The following is an 18,494-nucleotide window of genomic DNA, read 5'->3' on the forward strand; positions in this document are numbered from 1 at the left end:
CAACCAATCGGACTTTTGCTTCAATTATCAAACGGACATCATTCGGTATGCCATATGACATCATCAACCTTAGCCGCTCACATCTAGCTTTATAAATTTTTTTCAACGCATTATCAGGTAAACAAGCAAAATATTTACGAAGATTCATAATACACGCATCCATATTATTATTATTATATATATTTCAATTATTTTGGGAAAACTAAAGAAACCGACTTAAACAGTCACGGAGTACCGTTATCCGCCACTTAACCGAGAAATGAACTAGAATCTGCAAAACAAAATGAAAATATCAAACAACTATTGTGGATCATATAAAGGCATAAACTCATTATTAAGAATTTCATTTTCTATAAAAGGCTTAAGTCTTTGCCCATTAACTTTAAACACGTCATTATTTTTAGGATTTTCAATATCAACAGCACCATGAGGATAAACAAATTTGACTATAAATGGTCCTGACCACCTCGATCTTAGTTTACCTAAAAATAAATGCAAACCAGAATTATAAAGCAAAACTTTTTGTCCAATTTCAAATGACTTTCTCATAATATTTTTATCATGAAAGGTTTTAGTTTTATCTTTATAAATCTTTGAATTTTCATATGCATCATTTCTTAATTTTTCAAGTTCATTTATTTGCAATTTTCTTAATTTAGATGCATCATCTAAATTAATATTAAATGCTTTAATTGCCCAATAAGCTTTATGTTCAAGTTCAACCGGTAAATGACAATGCTTACCAAAAACTAACCTATATGGTGACATCCCTAATGATGTTTTAAATGCAGTTCTATATGCCCATAATGCATCAGTTAATCTTAAAGACCAATCTTTTCGATTTGGATTAACTGTTTTTTCTAAAATTTGTTTTATTTCTCTATTTGCAAGTTCAACTTGACCATTACTTTGAGGATGATATGGGGTAGAAACTTTATGTGTAATGCCATATTTTCTTAACAAAGAGGAAAATGATTTATTTATAAAATGACTTCCCCCATCACTAATTATTGCTCTAGGTATTCCAAATCGGCTAAAAATATTTTCTTTTAAAAATTTTATAACAACTTTATGATCATTAGTTCTACATGCAATTGCTTCAATCCATTTTGAAACATAATCAACAGCGACTAAAATGTACTTATATCCAAAAGATAATGGAAATGGACCCATAAAATCTATCCCCCAACAATCAAATATTTCAATAATTATGATTGGATTTAAAGGCATCATGTTTCGTTTTGAAATTGATCCCATCTTCTGACAGTTTTCACAAGATTTGCAAAATAAATGCGTATCTTTGAATAAAGACGGCCAATAAAATCCACATTGTAAGATTTTTGTAGCTGTTTTATTGGATGAAAAATGACCTCCACATGCTTCAAAATGACAAAATTTAATAACATTACTTACTTCATTGTCGGGTATGCATCGTCGAAAAATTTGATCAGGACAATACTTAAATAAGTAAGGATCATCCCAATAAAATTTTTTAACTTCTATCAAGAATTTATTCTTATCCTGTGAATTCCAATGAGAAGGCATTTTATTTGTCACAAGAAAATTTACAATGTTAGCAAACCAGGGCATAATAGTAGCATAAAACAACTGATCATCTGAAAAATTTTCATTTATTGGTATTTCATTATGAGATGATTCAGTCATTATTCTAGATAAATGATCGGCTACAACATTTTTTTTTTCCTTTTTTATCTTTAATTATAATATCAAATTCTTGTAACAATAAAATCAACTGTATTAATCTTGGCTTAGCATCTTGTTTATTTGATAAATATTTTATGGCAGAATGATCGGTGTAAACAATAGTAGTAGAACCAATTAAATAAGATCGAAACTTATCTAATGCAAATACTACTGAAAGTAATTCTTTTTCAGTAGTTGAATAATTTATTTGGGCACTATTTAAGGTTCTACTAGCATATTAGATTGCATAAGGTTTTCCTTCTTTTATTTGTCCTAACACAGCTCCTATAGCATAATCACTTGCATCACACATTAATTCAAATGGTAAAGACCAATCTGAAGGTTGTAAAATAGGTGATGTAACTAAAAGATTAATAATTTTTTTAAAAGCATTTTCACATTTTTGAGTCCATTCAAATTGTGTATCTTTTGTTAAAAGATTTGAAATTGGTTTAGATATTATACTGAAATTTTTTATAAACCTTCTATAAAATCCTACATGACCCAAGAATGATCGAACTTCTTTGACCGTTTTTGGTGATGTTAAATTAGCAATAACATCAACTTTGGCTTTATCAACTTCAATTACTTTTTCAGATATCACATGCCCTAAAATAATCCCAGATTTAACCATATAATGACATTTTTCCCAATTTAAACAATATTTTTTTCTTCACATCTTTTTAATACTTCTTCTAGATTTTTAAGACAATTTTCAAATGAGTTTCCAAAAACAGTTACATCATCCATAAAAACTTCTACATATTCTTCAATCATATCACTGAAAATACTTAACATGCATCTTTGAAAAGTAGCCGGAGCATTACATAAACCAAATGGCATTCTTTTAAATGCAAAAGTTCCGAAAGGACAAGTAAAAGTAGTTTTTTCTTGATCTTCTAATGATATAGGTATTTGATAATACCCCGAATACCCATCAAGAAAACAGTAATAAGAATTTCCTGCTACTTTTTCTAGAATTTGATCTAAAAATGGTAGTGGGAAATGATCTTTTTTAGTTGCATCATTTAATTTTCTATAATCAATACACATACGCCAACTAGATAGAATCCTAGCTTGTAATAACTCTCCCTTTTCATTTTTTATAACAGTGATGCCGGACTTTTTAGGTACTACTTGTGTTGGACTTACCCATTTACTATCTGAAATTGGATAGATAATTCCAGCGTCTAATAGTTTTAATACTTCATTCTTAACAACTTCCTTCATATGTGGATTTAACCTTCTTTGTGGTTGTAGATATGTTTTAGCATTTTCTTCCAAGTGAATTTTATGTGTACAAATTAAAGGATTCATACCTTTTATATCTTTCAAAGTCCATCCAATTGCATTTTTATATTTTTTAAGTAATTTAATCAAATCTTCTTCTTGATTTGGCAAAAGAGTGGAAGAAATTACAACAGGAAATGTTTTATTTTCACCAAGAAATACATATTTCAATTCTAATGGTAAAACTTTTAATTCAAGTTTTGTATTATCATCTTCTTTAAAATTATTTTTAGACTCAAAACTTTCTATTGAAAAAACTTCAGATTGTTGATTTAAGTTTTCTTCTTTTATATTTTCTTCCACAATTGTTTCAATTTCATTATCATATTCATTTTCATTAATACTTGGTTGTTTACATAAATTGAACACATTAAGTTCTAGAGTCATATTTCCAAAAGACAATTTCATTATTCCATTTCGACAATTAATTAAAGCATTTGAAGTTGCTAGAAATGGTCGTCCCAATTACTGAAATTTCATTATGTACTTCTATTGGTTGTGTATCCAAAACAATAAAATCTACAGGATATATGAATTTATCAACTTGAACCAACACATCTTCTACAATACCTCTAGGTATTTTGATTGACCTATCCGCCAGTAAGAGAGTAACAGAAGTGGGTTTTAATTCTCCTAAATTAAGTTTTTCATAAACTGAATAAGGAAGTAAATTCACACTTGCTCCCAAATCCAACAAAGCTTTTTTAATTTTATTTTCTCCAATAATACATGAAATTGTTGGACAACCAGGATCTTTATATTTTAAACTAGAATTATTTTGAAGAATAGAACTTACTTGTTCAGCCAAGAATGCTTTTTTCTTCACATGCAATTTTCTCTTTACAGTACATAAGTCTTTTAAAAATTTTGCATAAGAAGGTACTTGTTTAATAGCATCTAATAATGGAATATTTATTTTCATTTGTTTAAAAACTTCATAGATATCAGAATCACTTTTTTGTTTTTTATGATTTGTTAATGTATGAGGAAATGGTGGAGGTTTATTTGACTTATTTACTATTTCAGATGATTTATCATTCACCATATTATTTTTAAAATTTAAGGTATCATCATTCTCAAAAGTATCAGGATTATCATCCTTACTCTTTGATTTTAAATGATCATTGTTTTCATTAATATATGGATCATTAACTATTTTACCACTTCTAAGGGTAATAACAGATTTTATTTGATCAATTTTTTCATTTTTTAATTCTTGATTTTGATTTTTAGGATTAGGTTGAGGTTGAGATGGAAATTTTCTTTTTTTCATGAATATTAAGTGCAGATGCAAATTTTGCAAGAGTTTCTTTCAAATCACTCATAGATTGACTGTTTTGAATATTGATAGACTCTTGCTTTTGGATAAATGCATGAATTACATCTTCAAAGTTTTTTCTTGGAGGTGTAACATAAGGAATATAACCTTGATGATTTTGGTTATTTTGAAAATATTGTTGTGACGGTTGTGCATTATTATCATTCCTCCAACTAAAATTAGGATGATTTTTCCATCCAGGATTTTATGATGGTGAAAAAGGATCTAGTATTGGTTTTTTATAATTGTTAACATAATTTGCTTGTTCATGGAGACATTCTTTAAATGAAGGTAATGTTGGACAATCTTTTGTAGCATGATCTTGTGTATCACATATATGACAAACAATTTCTTGAATACTTTTTAATTGACCACTCTTTTTCATTTCTAATGACTCAATTTTTCTTACTAAAGATGCAAGTTTAGCTTGAATATCTACATCATCTTTAAGATTATAGATACCACCCTCATTTGTTGAATTATTGTTTTTAGTTGTTGGTGGTTCTATTGTGCCTATATTATCCCAATTTTGAGCATTTTCTGCTAATGAATCCAAATATTCCATAGCTTCATTTGGGTTTTTATCTTCAAAAGTTCCATTACACATGAATTCTATCATTTGCCTATCTTTAGGTATTAGACTTTCATAAAAGTGAGAAACTATTCTCCATGTTTCAAAACCATGATGTGGGCATGTATTAAGTAATTCTTTATATCTATCCCAACATTGATAAAACGTTTCTCCTTGTTTTTGAGAAAAAGTTGTAATTTGTCTTTTAAAAGAGTTTGTTCTATGGGAAGGGAAAAACTTTTTGAGAAATTGTTGTTGCATTTCTTCCCATGATCTTATTGAACTTGATCTTAAATTTTGTAGCCATGTTTTAGCTTTATCTTTTAAAGAAAAAAGGGAAAAGCTTTAATCGAACTATATCCATGCTAAAATTTTGATAATTATAAGTGTTACAAACTTCCTCAAATTCTCTTAGATGCAAATATGGATTTTCAGAATCTAAACCATGAAAATTTGGTAAAAGTTGAATAATTTGAGGTTTGAAGTTGAAATTAGATGCATCAGGAGGAAAAACTAAACAAGATGGGGCACTAGTTCTAATACAGTTCATATGGTGCCTAAGTGTTATTAATTGATCATGTTCTTGATTATTATTATTATTATTATTATTATCTTGATTATTTGAATTATCATCCATGTTTAAATTATTTTCAGATACTCGAATAAGTCTACCACTTTTTTTCGACTCCAAATACTCATACAAAAAAAAAAAACAACACAATACTTATAAATAAAACATAATTAACAAATATAAACTTAATTTATACCTCCCCGGCAACGGCGCCAAAAACTTGCTACTACTTAAATAATAATTCACCCAAGTGTAGGTTGTCTGCAAATAATATAATTCGTAACTACGAGATCGATCCACAGAGAGGTTATTTTGAGTTTAAATTTATTAATTTATAGATTACCAAATGCAAGAATTAAGTTTACAAATTATAAACTTTGTCAAGACTTGAGGATTTATTCTTGGTTTATGTAATATTGTTTAACTAAAAGTAAAACAAAAGAAACCACCATAAATAATGGTTCCAAAAAATTAAACACACACATAATATAATATAGTTCCACTATAGAAAATACCGAATTAACCGATATTTTATATATGGTACCTATGATTATAATTATGACTATATAAATAAATAATTGCATAAACTAAATGTTAAATTAAATCATTATATTTCATTTAGAACAACCGGCAGAGCCACACTATTGCCTAAATGAAATATATTGATTTAATAAGTTAGTTGCGGTAAAGTAAAAGTTAGTTGCGATAAAGTAAAAGTTAGATGCGAAAAATAAAAGTTAGTTGCGATAAAATAAATGTTAGATTGTTAGATGTTAGTATTTAATCATAATATTTCATTTAGAACAACCGGCAGAGCCACGCTATCATCTATATATATATAATAATAAGTGATGAAATATTTATTGTATCAAAATTAAACAACAAATCAAGATAACCACTTTAATGGTATCAAGCATTTGATGTAAATTGATAACAACAAATAATTCATTTTTATACCTACAATAAAAATAAGTTAGCTAAATGAAAAGAAATAAAGAAAGAATATACAAAATATAAACAATCTTACTTCACCAAGAATGCATCCTCTTCACCTTGACATAATAGATTTAGCTTGTCATAAAATTACTTTTGATCAACACTAAAATATCACTCATAGTTGAGAACATGAAAGAAAATATATTGGAACTTAGAACTTTGATACACACTCACACTATATTTTACAATGAGATAGAATGATTTTCAAGTTAGCACAAGGCCTCTATTTATAGGCCAAATGAGAGAAAGAGTCAAAATTTTTATTAATGCCATGTAGTTGCAATAGTATATTCTTTGTCTCCTCCAAGTTCAATTCCATGTCCCTTCTTTCAATGCTTTGTTCCATGACTTTAATCACCGAATTTGACTCTGCTCAAAATGGCAAACATGTGGGAAATTGTCTGTAGATGAATTTGGCTACTTGGTTCACCTCATTTGGTTAAATATTGAAATAGTTATGATATTTTTACTATATGCTGGTCATAGTAAAAGTAAATTTGTCCTCCTTTTGATATTTGCACAATTTGATCATCTTAAGGATCTTTTTAGGCAATCATGTCTTCTGCAAAGTTGTAGATAATTTCTCAAGGATTCCGAAAGTTATCATTATTCAACTAACACGTAGAAAACCTGAAAATAAAAAATATTTAGTAAGACAATTAAATATAAACAAACAATACTAAAATAACATAATTTTATAATTTAATGAAACTTAAATTTTAAAATACAGGTTTTAACATATAATAAGTTATTAATTTTAAGTTTCATCATAGAAGCAGTATTTTCCATTTGATCTATAACTGTAAATTTTAATATTGGATCCTTAATCATTTTAAGGAATTCTAAAATATTATTATTTGTCAAAACATTTATATTTAAATCTTGAAATTGAGACATGATTTTATAAAATTCATCATTTTTATTATTATTTTCCTCTATAGGATTAATACAAGATTTTCCTTGTAAACAATTATTACATTCTTCTAAATCAGAAATATCTGATTCATTATCTATAATTTCTTCTGAATTATATGATTCTAAAGAATTCTCAGTTTCACTATCAGAATCCTGATTTGAATCAATTATTATTTTAAATAATGTTTCTTTTAGATTTTCATCTATATCTAAATTATTAATTTTGTTTTTAGCCCAACATTGATTAGCATAATGTCATGGCTTTTTACATTTTCTACAAATTATTAATTTGTTTTTGTTTTTATACTTTTCTGCTTTCCATAAATCACGGCTTTATTTTTTTTCTTCTTTTTCTCCTTTTGTCTTTCAGATAAATGTCTTTTCTTTCCCATTATAACTATTAGCAAAAATATATTATTGTTCTTCAATAAGAATATCCATAGGAGTAGGTCTATCATAGTAATATTTATGTTGGGTAGGTTTATCTGCCCATTTAATTTTATTGATTTCTTCATCAGAATGATTATCAATATTTTCAAACTATTCATTAAGAGTATTTAAATTAAGATTTTTAAAATTTTCTTCTGATAGTTTTTCTATATCAGAAACATAATATTTAAATTTAAAATCTTTTATATCTGGAGGGGATTGAATAGAAGAAGTAGCAATAGAAACAATATTATTATCTTTTTTTGTTTGTATATGAACATCTGGTTTAATTTGATTAATGATTAAAATTATTTTATCAATTCTATCTTTAAGAGAAACTATTTCTTCTCCTATTATCGTAGGATATAAATTTGTATAATTCTGTTTTTCAATTATCTGGTTTATATGTTTAACAGTTATTTGTAACATATCATTGTCAAATAATTTTGAAAAAGCAGTAAAATTTAAAATTTTATTATTTTTTTCTATAATAAAAGATTGTTGAGGAGGATAAACAGATTTTTGAATCTGTCCAGAAAAAAGTTTATAATTTTTTTCAAGAATAGAAATATAATCTATAATAAATGTTTTAAAAAACCAAGGAACAAAATGTATCAATTTATTCTGGTTTCATAATATTTATAAAATTCCGAAACAATATATTCAAATTCTTCTTCAGAGAAACTTTTAAAGTACCAATCTCTGAAAGATTCCCATTTGGGTAAATAAAATTCTGCATTGATCTTTGCTCTAGCAAGAGATCCTTTAGTAAAATTAATTTTTGGTTTACTATCCATTAAATACTAAAATTCATTTTCGAAACTGTATCAATTTCTTTAACTTTTTGAAAGTTACTTTTATGAACAATATTGTTTTGATTAATGATTAATTTTTCTACTGTATCTTATACAGAAGACTCTACATCTTCTCTTATCTGAGAAGTAGAAGCTCTAGAAGTTTGATGAAAATCCACCATATAATCTAAAGGTGAAATAAAAGAATGATTAGATCTTGATCCAGCATAGATAGAAGATGGTAATAATCTTCTTTGTTCATTATTGAACTGTATTTGAACAGATCCTTCATTATTTTGTATAACTTGTTGTAAATCCCTATTTATTATAGGATTTCTAGGAACAGCTTGTTCAATTATCCAGTTTTCTGAAAATTCAATTTCTTCCCATTTTATAGATCTACGAGTTATAATATTAGATATATTAAAATTAGTTTCTATAAGAATAGTTTTATTTAATTTTTTATCTATTCTTTTACACATAAGATTCAGTTTAAATAATGGTTTATAATAAATACGATAACAGATACATATAACTTCTGTTCCAGGAGTATAATTATAACCATGTGTTTTAATATTTAATGTTAAAGAATCTAATATATTTATATAAGACATTGATAAAGATAAATTAGGATAAACATAAAAATATATTGGACCATGTGCCAGACTAGATTGAATTATTCCCATAAGGGATTGTTTCCAATTCAAATTTCTACCATCTCTTAAAGCTGCTATAAAGCTTTCTGGTAAACCTTCTAAAATTAAAGGTCTAAAGGCAATTTGAATTAAACCTATATGAATAAATCTATAATTTTTCCTATAAGGCAAAATATCTTTATTATTTAACAATCTAATTATCATTTCATCATTATGAAAGAGGTACTGAAGATTCTGTAGTTTTAACTACTTGTTTAAAACCAATTTTTTCAAAGGTTCCTAACTTATAGATCATTTTAGATTCCATATTAGGAATAGTCCATTTATTCAATAAATCCAAATTTTCAGGTAAATCATATTCTTCATTTAAACTGTTTTGAACGGTTTCTTTCATACCAAAAATATTCATTGAATAAAAGTGCTAAATTATTAACCAGACTATTTCCATGGCTCTGATACCATCTGAGGCTTGGAATCAAAGTGAATCTGATACGTGGCGTTGTTTTACCAAATTTTTCCTTAGTGGCTTTCGCACACATGGAATTTATTGGTTTCCAGCCTATATACCATCTTCAACTCATACTGAGCTAAGAAAATGAAGAATTTAAATTCCAGAATAATAAAGAATATAAGATTCTTATTTGGAACATTTACAAAACATAAAAGGATTTATGAAAGATATACCAAAGAAATTAAACAATAGAGGATTTTACCGAGGTCCACCTCAGAATCATAAATTCATAAAAATCACCCATAAATGCCTTAAACGCCATTTCTCGGCTAAGCAGGCTGAAGGGCTACAACATGAATTTATTTTTCTTGGTTAAACTCGAACCTTGTGTTTACCATTTTCTGGTTCATCTTTTTACCTTATGTTCTAACCAAAGACTCTTATATTACATTAAATTTCAAAAATTTAAATAAATCTTTTATTATCTCAATTTAATTCCAAGATACAAATAAATATAGATCATGTCATAGTAATGTAATAATTTAGCACGAATATTTTAGCCTGTCATTTAGGCTAATCTATGGAATAAAATTTTTAAACAGTAAATATAAACTGAAAATAAAAACAATATAAACTTACAAAGTTGTGTTCAGAACTTGGAACTTTTATTGATATACTTCAGAAGGGTTGTTTACAAGAGAGAATAGAGGGGAGCAAACTCGACCGTGTTCTCTAAGAACACAGAATGAACCTATAAATAGATAGAAGAGCCGGACATGAAACCCCGGATTCCATCTCAAAATATAAATAGTAAAATGCTTTATTAAAGCAAAAAGTAACATGGTTACAAAATTCAAAAAGTCTATAGTGATATGCCACTCACTTTTGTCACGATATACCATGATGTGTTATTCCACCAACTCTGAATAGTGGGATTCCACTTCTAACGATCATAATTAAAAATGAATAATTTAGTCATCTTTAATATTGTCTTTTATAGAATTTTTCAAATTCTCAAAAATATCATCAATTTGAGAGAGTTGAGGAATATCATCATCTGGATCTTGTGCATCATGCATCTTTATTAGATGGATAAATTGATTTTCACTGGAATCAGATTGAGATAAAAAAGATTTATTTAGATTTTTGGAATTTAATGTAATATAAGAGTATTTGGTTAGAACATAAGGTAAAAAGATGAACCAGGAAATGGTAAACACAAGGTTCGAGTTTAACCAAGAAAAATAAATTCATGTTGTAGCCCTTCAGCTTGCTTAGCCGAGAAATGGCGTTTAAGGCGTTTATGGGTGATTTTTATGAATGTATGATTATATGGGATCTCAGTAAAATCCTTTGTTGTTTAATTTCTTTGGTATATCATTAATAAATCCTTTTATGTTTTGTAAAAGTTTCAAATAAGAATCTTATATTCATTATTATTTTGGAATTTAAATTCTTCCTTTTCTTAGCTCAGTATGAGTTGAAGATGGTATATAGGCTGGAAACCAATAAATTTCATATGTGCAAAAGCCACTAAAGAAAAATTTGATAAAACAACGCCACGTATCAGATTTACTTTGATTCCAATTCTTAATTATATCGATAATATATTGTTAATATTAATTTTAATTCGAGTTGCTTAGAAATTTGTAATTGCACATGTATGTACTAAATTGATCCTCGAATAACGGGCAAAAAGATTGTGGGTCAAACAATGTCACCCGACCCGAATGTACCCGAACCGACCCACTACATTATTTTCCCCATTTCAACCCCCCAAAGGATCCGGCTCCATGTCTATTCTCTCAGTCGCAACCTGGATACTGCCAGCACCGTTTCACACGAGGAGGAAAACGAAGAAAATTCTTCCCCATTTTCCAGTTAATCAATCAATTAATTCAGTATCTCACGACGCCTCACGCTACTATTGAATTCATCGACTCTGTACCCGTTAATGGCTTGTTTTCAGCACCGATCACTAGTTCTGAATAATTTTGCATCGCGAAGTACATCGATTTGAACGATCCGGCTTCATACTTCGACATGTTTGAAGCGCATGTGAGCATTTTCTAGTTTTTACCATTCCCGGGATTTGTTTTTTTTGTTTGGCAGTAATTTTCTTGTACTTCTTAATCGGATATTCGTAGGATTTTATTTTGTTCGTGATTCTGTTGAAGGGGTGGATGAAGAGTTATTAGATACTTAGATTGTTTTATGTTTAATTTTTTGGTCTTTCTTGGAAAGTTTTAGTGAATCGGGATTCTGACTACTTCATGAAAATGCTATGATATTCGTCATGTTATGTTTTTTTCTAAACATCTTTATTGCATGCAAAGTAGCACAGAGTTGCTGAGATTGTCACATGGAGGAAACATGAGTTTATTTGGCTTTTCTTTTTTGCAAGCGTGTAAAGGTTGCAGTCTTATTTATTTATCGTTTCTCTGTACTCTAAGGTGGAAATGCAAGTCGTGAGAGTAATGTCATTAGGCCCAACAGGTTGAATAAGGACATCGTCTTTAATTGTAGCTCTAGTGGAATTGGAGAATTTGGATAAACTTACTGTTAATGTAATGGAATAGGATAGTCTGTGTAAGCACCATATTATGAAGAGAAGTGCAATCCCCAGAACCACAAGAATGAAGTTTCTTCATCTTGTTTTTTTAATGGATACTTGGAAGTTACCTCACACAATCACAACGTATGCTTATACTTATACAGTGAATGAAAAAATCTATTATACAATAAAAACAAAATAACGTGTGAAATGTTTCTGGTTCAGCTACAGAAGCATTTGTTTGATAAAAGCTGTATGCACAACCTATAACACATCTGACAGTCTCACTGTTGCCGACATGCAATAACTTTTCAAAGGTGAACATATGGTCTTCCATGATTAATGACTTAGCACTTACTTTCCAGAAGATATTTCTAGAGATCTCGAGTTGCCTGTAGTGCTATTGGATTAATTTTCTTTAAGGTAGAAACATAAACTCTTTATTCTTTTTTGCATTCAGTCATGGGATGCTTAAATTTATCATTTAGAGGAAAATTTTTGGGTTTTGTACCATGAAACATATTCTGATAATCTGTACAATCACGTGTTTGGCATGGTAATGTATTCCAGTCTTTATGTGACTATCCTTTGTTGCTCGGTGCACTCTAATGGTACAGGCTTTCTCCAGAATCGTTTTAAAATATCTTCATCTGGCAGATATTTTCTCAAATATCAAATTTTCTGGTTATTGAGATTTTGACTATCATGGTGGAAGACCCTTGGGTGATTCATCAAATTGTATAATTGAGCTTTTCTTTCTTTATGTTATTGTAGGTTCTGCATTTACTTCGAAAGTATTTAGGTGAATATGTACATGGGCTGTCAGCAGAAGCCCTTAGAATCAGCGTGTGGAAAGGTTATTCTCCCGTTTAATCTGTTTTACATTGACATTTTATGCTTTAGTTGTACATTTATTAGCTGTTTCAGGCGATATATTTTAGCTGGATGTGCCTATATCATCAATTTCTCTCTTTATTACTTTGTGCAAACTTATTCTACTTTATTATCTGAGATTGATGATTGAATTTGGGAGTATTTTAATCCAGGACACTAAACACATAGTTAAAAGTCGTGTACCTTACCCTTAGATGTTGTTCTGGGAAGTTTTAGTGCTCATGTCATAGGTTGCACTATTTTACTTGTACAGCAGCGGCTGCGTTTTTCACATTTTTTTCATGGATTTACACTTCTGTGCGATTTGTTATTTTTCTGTGTTGACCTTGTTGGGATATGACCATAATCAATTTTTGTAATCACAGTATTTGTGATGTTACATATTGGTAAGACCATGCGCTAAAACCCGTACCATCACCAGGTATATTAGTGAAAAATATACACTTTTTCGTTGTTTGGTTGAACTCACACCTTCTCTCTTCTTGAAATTGAAACGAGCATCAACTTTTTATCATGGAAATGTTTGAAACTATTTCTATGTTTACTCTTGAGTTGTTCGCCTGTATTTTTTTAAGCAGTTAATGTTGAAATAGAGAGTTTTCTAACCACAAATCTTTGTTGACTGTTTTAGAGATATACTAGTGCAGCGAAATGAGTGTTGTAGACGATACAATTAAGAGCCTGAACTGAAAGGAAAAACTAGGGGTGTTTATTACAATATCACTAAAATTTGAATAAATATCTGAGTACAAATCATGGACTTAAATGGAATACTAATAATACTCCTAATTGCAATTTGACAATAGAAATTCTAATGCAGTAAGGTTTCTAATTTTTATACTATTAAGGTTGTAATGGCATTAGTTAACTTGAAATAATTCTACAAAATTACAAAATAGGAAACTAATCACATGAACAGAAAATTTTTGTACTTGTGATGCATCAATGAGCCCCTTTTGTAGAAAAATTGTCATCAGATTTCCTTAACTCATTAATTGGAAAGTATGGGAAATATCAAAGACGTTGAATTTATTGGAGATGTTCATGCCCCTTGGATTATCATGTTTATAAGCATGATCACCAATCTTCTTGAAAACAACCAACCAATTTTCTTGTCCTCGTGCGTACTGTAATTGCTGACAGTGAATTTGTTCTTATGCAAATACACCATTACTGAATTTCCCTCGTTAAAAATCTTCTTATTTTTATGTTTGTCTGCTGCGGACTGGTACCGAGAGCTAGCTTGATCGAGATATCACTTCACTATGAATCCGTTAGATATGAAATGCGAAATCTTCCTCATCATAAATAACATCAGCAGAAGGAGGAGGAAGAATCAAATCCGCAATATGCTTCATAGCACTGCTGTAGACAACTTCAAAAGGTGTCTTATTAGAACGATTGGGCACATTACCGAAAGTAAACTCAATCTATGGAATTGCATCATATCCCAGTTCTGCACTACAATTGGCCACTTCAATTTGTTAATCGGTCTGTGAATGGCTCACATTACTGTACTTCAAGGACATATCGAAAAACTTCTACAATATCCTCAAAACATGACTTGGGAATTTTTACATCTCTATTAGAAGTTAGAGAACGAGGAACACCATGCAAATGATTAATTTTCAGAAAAATTTAGCTATGAGATGCATTAGAGGCTTTCTTACAAGGCAAAAAGTAAACAATCTTAGAAAATCGGTCAACCACAACAAGGATTGAAACAACTCCATAATTAGTTCTTAGGAGACCGAGAATCGAGCCCATCGTCAAATCTTACTAATTTGTCTCTGGAATAGGCGAAGGTAAATAAAGGTCAGTATTTTGTTTGACCTTTAGCTTTCTGGCAAACCGGACAATGTTAAATGATTCGTCCGACATTTTTCTTCAACCAAGGCCAATAAACGTTCCGCCACCAAGCTATTCGTTCTTTTGTCGTGTAGTTTGTTATGCGCTTTTTAATTTTTGCATGTTTAGAGGAGCCATTCAGTTTGTTTTATTTTGTTATGAAGCTAATATTGAGTTATCATTTAATTCCTCAACATTAAGGATCAATATCGAAATAGAGGAAACAAATACTCTATACTTTTGTGCCTTTGCGAATATAAATTGAATAAAGAGAAGAGGCTGGTGAACAACTTAGGTAAAACAGCTGAATACCTTCTGAAGATTGATCCAAAATCTGATGGTGCAAAAAGGGTTTGGTTGCTATTTATGATGAATGTGCAAGTGTCTTATATCAGGTACTAGCATTCTAGCCTCGCCAGCGAACCCCAGCCTCGCCAGCGAACCCCAGCCTCGCACCTTATCAACCGAACCTTTGCCAGCGAGCCCTAGCTAATGCCCTAGCCTTATCCTCACACCTTACCAGCGAGCCCTAGCCCTAGCCTCAAACCATGCCAACGAACCTTAGCCTCGCGAACCCTAGCTAGCAAACCTAGCAAGTGAGCCCTAGCCCGAGCTAGAGCCTTAGCCAGCGAGCCTAGCGAACGTCCCCTAACCAGCCAACCCTAGCCTCGCACCATAGTCAGTGAATCCTAGCCTAGCACCATAGCCAGCGATCTCTACCCTTGAACCATGCTGCAATCGCTTAGCACCTAGCCTTCTTTTCTGCTCGCATTGCACTATAGACACAACTAACCCAGCCACGAACCAATCTAGCCAGATTCTTATTTCTTCGTAGCAGCAGATGATGAGATTTCCGAGCCGGGAGGTTCGTTAGTCTTGGAGGGTGTACTGAGATCCATATTATTCTCGATTGGAGGAAGAATTTAAGGATGAGCAAAAATTGTTCATAATAAGGTTGGGAGCTGGAGGAAATTCAATTTGTTTGACGAAAAGAACTAGAAACGCAAGTTACTTGTTTGAAGTAGATTTCAGGAGTGCCCAATGGTTGTGTTGAAGTTATGGGATTACATCAATAATCTCAAAGCATGTCCGGCTTTCAATCATTTCAGAGGCAACAATGCAGTACTTTCTATTTATCAACAAAAGAAGAAGCCTTTTGGATGTAACTAAATTTATTCAGCAAGGTAGCAAGCAACACGTCATGTTTGGCAAATAATGTGTCCAATTTTTTTGGGTGGAAAGAAAAAAAATCTGGTGCATCATCGTGAAGGTCGAGAGTGAGTTACTCATTAATTTTGAAATGCTAATCATGCTTTGAGGAAGCCGACTGCTGTGAATATTGAAGTAAGGAGATCACTAGTATTTGTAAGTACAAGGACTATCTTGCAACACTCGATCTCCCTTGTAACGGGTCTCGCGGATTGCTTATCCGCTTCTATTGTAAAACTTTCTATTATTATAATAAAGTTTAGTTTTCTATATATAAAAAGGCAGTCAAGTCAAGAGGCGCATTGAAATTTTTCCATTTCAAACTAATAAGGCAGTGTGGTGCTCGAACCATGATGAAGATTCTAATTTTTATTTGAGGTTGAGGAGATGTTTCCTGGAAAGGATTGTCATTTTGTCTTTTGAAATATGAAATCAAGAGATTAATTGGAAGTAGATTGTGTATGAGTGCTGTAATAGTCGGGTTAGGATCTTTGGACTTCTTTGGAACTTATGATCCGGATATAAGTTTAAGATTATCGGGGATTAGTCTGGAGGTTTGTTGGAAATTAACAACGATACTGCTTTGCTTAAGGACTTGTAGGCAGCCAAAATCAGGGTGGTAGAGGTCGAAGGAGGTTTTATTAATAGTGTGATTCAAGTTCAATTGCAAGTTGGTCTCTTACATATCTAATTAGTGGTTGACTCTGTCAATACATCAGCGTGTGATATTTATTAAAGTCTATCATATGCCTAGATGATGGTTAATGGAGCGAGGGTGACGGTTGGTAGGGGAATTCGAACTGTTTAAGTAAAGAAAACGAGGGAGTTGGTTTTATCTAGTGTTCTGATAAGGTAGATGTCGACATTGTTGCGGAGGAAGTGACGAGAGGAGACAGAAGTTTCTGAAACAACAAAGGTTTATTGGGTTCTCGAGAAAGATGGTAAGCCTTCATCAAAAGATCATTTGAGGTAGGGGGTTTGGCCATATTTGTAACATCAACGATGTGGATGTGCTTGTTAATATAACAAGATAGGGATATGTGTAAAGAAAAAGAGGCTAGTACAACAAGTTATTCTTTTGGGTCAGCACCGTTACTAGGAGGCAAGTAGATCAAGATTCTCAAGAGGAAAACTCTCCTAAAGTGGTTGGTGACTTTAGAAGAGGTTTTATCCAGATCATGATCAAGCCGGACGATGGGGTTGAATTTGGGAATATCTTGGGGAAGGGGAATGGGGAGCCGATGCATACTTTTGAGAATATTTACCGTAGAAGGAAGTCTAGCTCAACAATTTTGCAAGGTCACTTCTTTTGATGATGATTTTTTTAGGGGAGGTTCAATTGGGGAGGACTATAAGGAGTTGGCTGATGGAGGTCTTGGGGATTTGGAAGACCGAATACTAAATGATTTGAACGGGGGTAGTTCTGAAGAGGGCTATGAATCATTCGTGTGTGACAACCCTATATCATTAAAGTCGGATTTTTCAGTGCCGTTTGATGTGGGCATGGAGGATATAGGGGGTCCATTCGATTATTCTCTAGGGGCTAAGGATGCATCGCGAGAAATCTTCGGCACCTGTGCAAGGTCCTTTCTTGTTCTCAGTCGTTATCTCTAAAACAATTCTTCGATCTTAATAGTTTCTATCCTTCGTCCTTCTTTGCTTTGGGGTTGTCTAAGGGTGTATCTAGAGGAGAGGGAGGGGGCAAGTCAATGCTGGTTGGAAAAGCGAGTTATTTGGTGGATAATTTTATTGAGGGTGAGCATGGTAGAATGACTCATGGTGAAATAGAAGGTTCAGCATTGTGTTCGGCAGATTTGGTTGGTAGCGATGGCTGTCTTCTGAAGATGGGGGGGGTTTGAGAAGGTGATTTTAGCAAATGAAATAGGGAGCAGGTTGAGAAAAAACTAATAGAAAGAGTTAATAAATCTGAAATTCGGGATCAATTATTAGAAAAGACCGACTCATAGCGACCGTGAAGTGGTTAAATCAAGATTTGTTTTTGGAATATTAGGGGTTGTGGCTCGAGTAGAGACAGTGGGTTAATTAGAATAGTTTTGTGTAAGGAAAAGCCGGGCATAGTAATACTACAAGAAATTAAAAGAGAGTTGGTGGATAGGAGTTTTATTGCAAGTTTGTGGAAATTCAAGTTTGTTGAGTGGGTGATATTTCCAGCTTTAGGTAGAAATGAAAGGCTCTTGATAATGTGGGATTTTCGAGTGGTTCTGGTTAAGAATCTGATTGGGGAGTTCTCAGTTTCAATACAAATTGAAAATGACGATGATAACAAAAGATGG

At 31.2% G+C, this 18,494-nt stretch overlaps 1 protein-coding gene and 1 non-coding gene across 2 annotated transcripts in view; both read left to right on the top strand.

Moving 5' to 3' along the window:
- The first annotated feature begins 4,989 nt into the window (after positions 1 to 4,989).
- On the top strand, positions 4,990 to 5,100 carry LOC142544007 (small nucleolar RNA R71). Its single transcript, XR_012819976.1, has one exon. It is a non-coding gene; the product is annotated as a small nucleolar RNA R71 (small nucleolar RNA).
- Positions 5,101 to 11,496: 6,396 nt separating this feature from the next.
- The window catches only part of LOC142543300 (uncharacterized), an 89,573-nt gene continuing 82,575 nt past the window's right edge, over positions 11,497 to 18,494 (top strand). Inside the window, exons 1-2 of the mRNA XM_075650479.1 lie at positions 11,497 to 11,753; positions 13,024 to 13,105. Of these exons, the coding sequence (XP_075506594.1) occupies positions 11,739 to 11,753; positions 13,024 to 13,105 (97 nt within the window). The 5' untranslated portion in view covers positions 11,497 to 11,738. The remainder of the gene's footprint in view (positions 11,754 to 13,023; positions 13,106 to 18,494) is intronic.

Source organism: Primulina tabacum, chromosome 4 (assembly GCF_025594145.1).
Source record: "Primulina tabacum isolate GXHZ01 chromosome 4, ASM2559414v2, whole genome shotgun sequence".
Lineage (NCBI taxonomy): Eukaryota > Viridiplantae > Streptophyta > Magnoliopsida > Lamiales > Gesneriaceae > Primulina > Primulina tabacum.